Source organism: Aplysia californica, unplaced genomic scaffold (assembly GCF_000002075.1).
Source record: "Aplysia californica isolate F4 #8 unplaced genomic scaffold, AplCal3.0 scaffold01598, whole genome shotgun sequence".
Taxonomy (NCBI): domain Eukaryota; kingdom Metazoa; phylum Mollusca; class Gastropoda; order Aplysiida; family Aplysiidae; genus Aplysia; species Aplysia californica.
In genome coordinates this window covers 52,152-54,740 of record NW_004798868.1, presented here as the reverse complement: position 1 = coordinate 54,740, position 2,589 = coordinate 52,152, and the positions used below count along the sequence as shown (strand labels likewise).

General features: G+C 45.5%; 1 protein-coding gene across 1 annotated transcript in view; it reads left to right on the top strand.

The window, feature by feature from the left end:
- LOC101844972 (protein Aster-B) overlaps window positions 1–2,589 on the top strand; it is a gene marked incomplete at its 5' end in the record, with an annotated part of 19,291 nt that overhangs the window by 2,262 nt on the left and 14,440 nt on the right. Inside the window, 2 exon segments of the mRNA XM_005113078.2 lie at window positions 907–1,031; window positions 2,052–2,244. Of these exon segments, the coding sequence (XP_005113135.2) occupies window positions 907–1,031; window positions 2,052–2,244 (318 nt within the window).

The following is a 2,589-nucleotide window of genomic DNA, read 5'->3' as shown; positions in this document are numbered from 1 at the left end:
AGCAAGAACAACAGACACCATTGCTGCTTCGAAAGACAGATGGAAGTGGAGGTCCATGATCGCCCACGTCAGTCGGCAAGGCACCGGATGATGATGACTCTCTTGTAACACCTCTAATCTTCTGGCGTTCATATGACCTTGTGCAGTTGCGAGCGCCGTAAAACCTCTACTAAAAAAACGGACTGACGGACAGGCAGACAGACTGACAAATGGTCATCGTAACTGAAGTGAAGTTTTGAACATTAGTTTAAACCTGGGCAATGGTTTTGGACCTAAAAAAAAGAGTTGACATTTTTCATCCAGTCGTAGGGTCAGAGTGTGACTTTGTTGTAAAATAACTACAAAAGTGTTTCTGCACAAATATTTGCCTGAGGCAGTCTGAAAGATTTATATATTTCTATTTTCCAGTACAGAATAGAGATTCATTTCTTTTATAACATCATCAATGCCTTTCACCCCTGGCAGGGTATAGGCCACAAACAAGCTCCTTCCATTTATCTCTGTCCTGGGCCATCCTTCCTAGCAAGCTCGTTCCAAGTGAGCTTCATTTCTCTCATGTCCCTTTCCACACATCTCCTCCATGTCTCTCGTGGCCTACCCCTGCCTCGTGCTCCCTGCGGGTTCCATTGCAGTGACTGTCTTGTGATGTTGCCGCTGGGCTTTCTGAAGGTGTGTCCCATCCATCGCCACTTTCTTATATATAAAAGGGTCTCCATATTTCCATGGAAATTATGATTGGCTCCATCAAAATATCTTCTTACTTTGCGGTGTTTAAAAGAAAAATTTATACAAGTCACTGTGCAAAAGCTGAAGAGTTTTATTTTCGATAGTTGAGGAGATATTTGACGATACAATGCGTCCCAAATTTTTTACCTCACTGTAAGTGAACTTTTTGTTTTGCTGCAGATTTGAACCTGCCCCCGTGGGAGGAGGAGCCGGACGAGAACGGCCACAAAGTGCGCAATATTTCCTACACCCTGACCTTGAACAACTCCATAGGGCCGAAGACGTCTCCGTCCAACGAGAAGCAGGTAAAGGTGTCGTTGGGGAAAAGTAAAGTAGAACACACACGCGCACATACGCAATCATACACGCACGCACACACTCACTCATATGTATACACACACGTATGCACGCATGCAGACATACACACAGGCATGCTGGCACACATACACACTCGCAGACTCGCATGCGCTCGCACGTGCACATGCTCACACACATACACATGCTCACACACATACACACAGACACACGCACACATTCTCGCATTTTCTCGCATATTAGCTCTAACATCGGTCAAAGTATTTCTGTCATGCTGTTCCATCATTCGAATCTTTTCTTATCTGATCTGGTGTTCCATCAGTCACATTTACTCCCTCCTATCTCCTCAACGATCTGCTATTCCGCCTTGCGCTAGAGAAAGAAACCTGATTCGATTTTTGATAAAGTAAGACATGGAGGTCTAGAAGAAGAAAATCATCGTCAGGGGAGATAACAAAAAGGAATAAACAGAACACCAAACTCATAGATTAGGACTACTTTATTATTTCCCTTGAATTTATTACTGGATCCCCTGTAGCGAGAATCCTGATCTAACGGACATTTCGCACCAGTCCCCTCCCTCTCGTTATAACAGGATTCCTCTGTACTGAGAAAGAAATGGGGAGAGAGAGAGAGAGAGAGAAAAGGAGAGAGAGAGAGAGAGAGAGAGAGAAGGAGAGAAAAGGAGAGAGAGAGAGAAGGAGTAAGAGAATGAGTGTGTGTATGTGAGAGAGAGAGAGATACAGAGAAAGAAAACGAGAGAGAGAGAAGGAGTAAGAGAATGAGTGTGTGTATGGGAGAGAGAGAGAGAGATACAGAGAAAGAAAACGAAAAAGAGAGAGAAGGAGTAAGATAATGAGTGTGTGTATGAGAGAGGGAAAGAGAGATACAAAGAAAAAAAGGGGAGAGAGAGATACAGAGAAGGGAAACGTGTATGTGTGAGAGAGGGAGAGAGAGAGAGAGAGAGAGAGAGAGACAAACAAAAAGCCCATGTTTCTGTCTGGCCACAGATCTGCTACTCCATCAGTCGCCCCGGTCGTATCTTCCACGTGGACTGCGAGTGTTGTAATGGCGGCATCCCGTACGCAGACTCCTTCTACGTGCTGCTGCGCTACTGCCTGACACGCGTGTCGCCCACAAAGTGTCGCATCGTGGTCACGGGCGAGCTCAAGTACAGGAAGCACGTCATTAGCATGTTCCGTGGTGAGTTGTATGTTGTACAGGTGTCGTTGTGATATCGTTGGTGGGTTGTACAGCATATAGGTGTCGTTATGGTATCGATGGTGGGTCACGGGCGAACTCAAGTACAGGAAGCTCGTCATTAGTATGTGCCGTGGTGAGTTGTACGTCGTACAGAGGTCGTTATGGTATTGTTGGTGGTAAACTCACTCTCTCACTGTCTGTTGCTCTCTCTGTCTGTCTGTCTGTCTGTCTGTCTGTCTGTCTGTGTGTCTGTCTCTCTCTCCCTATCAAACATCTATCGTCCTTATCTCCCCTTCTTCTTTTTTATGTTTGTTACTCTCTTGTAACACCTCTACTCCTCTGGCG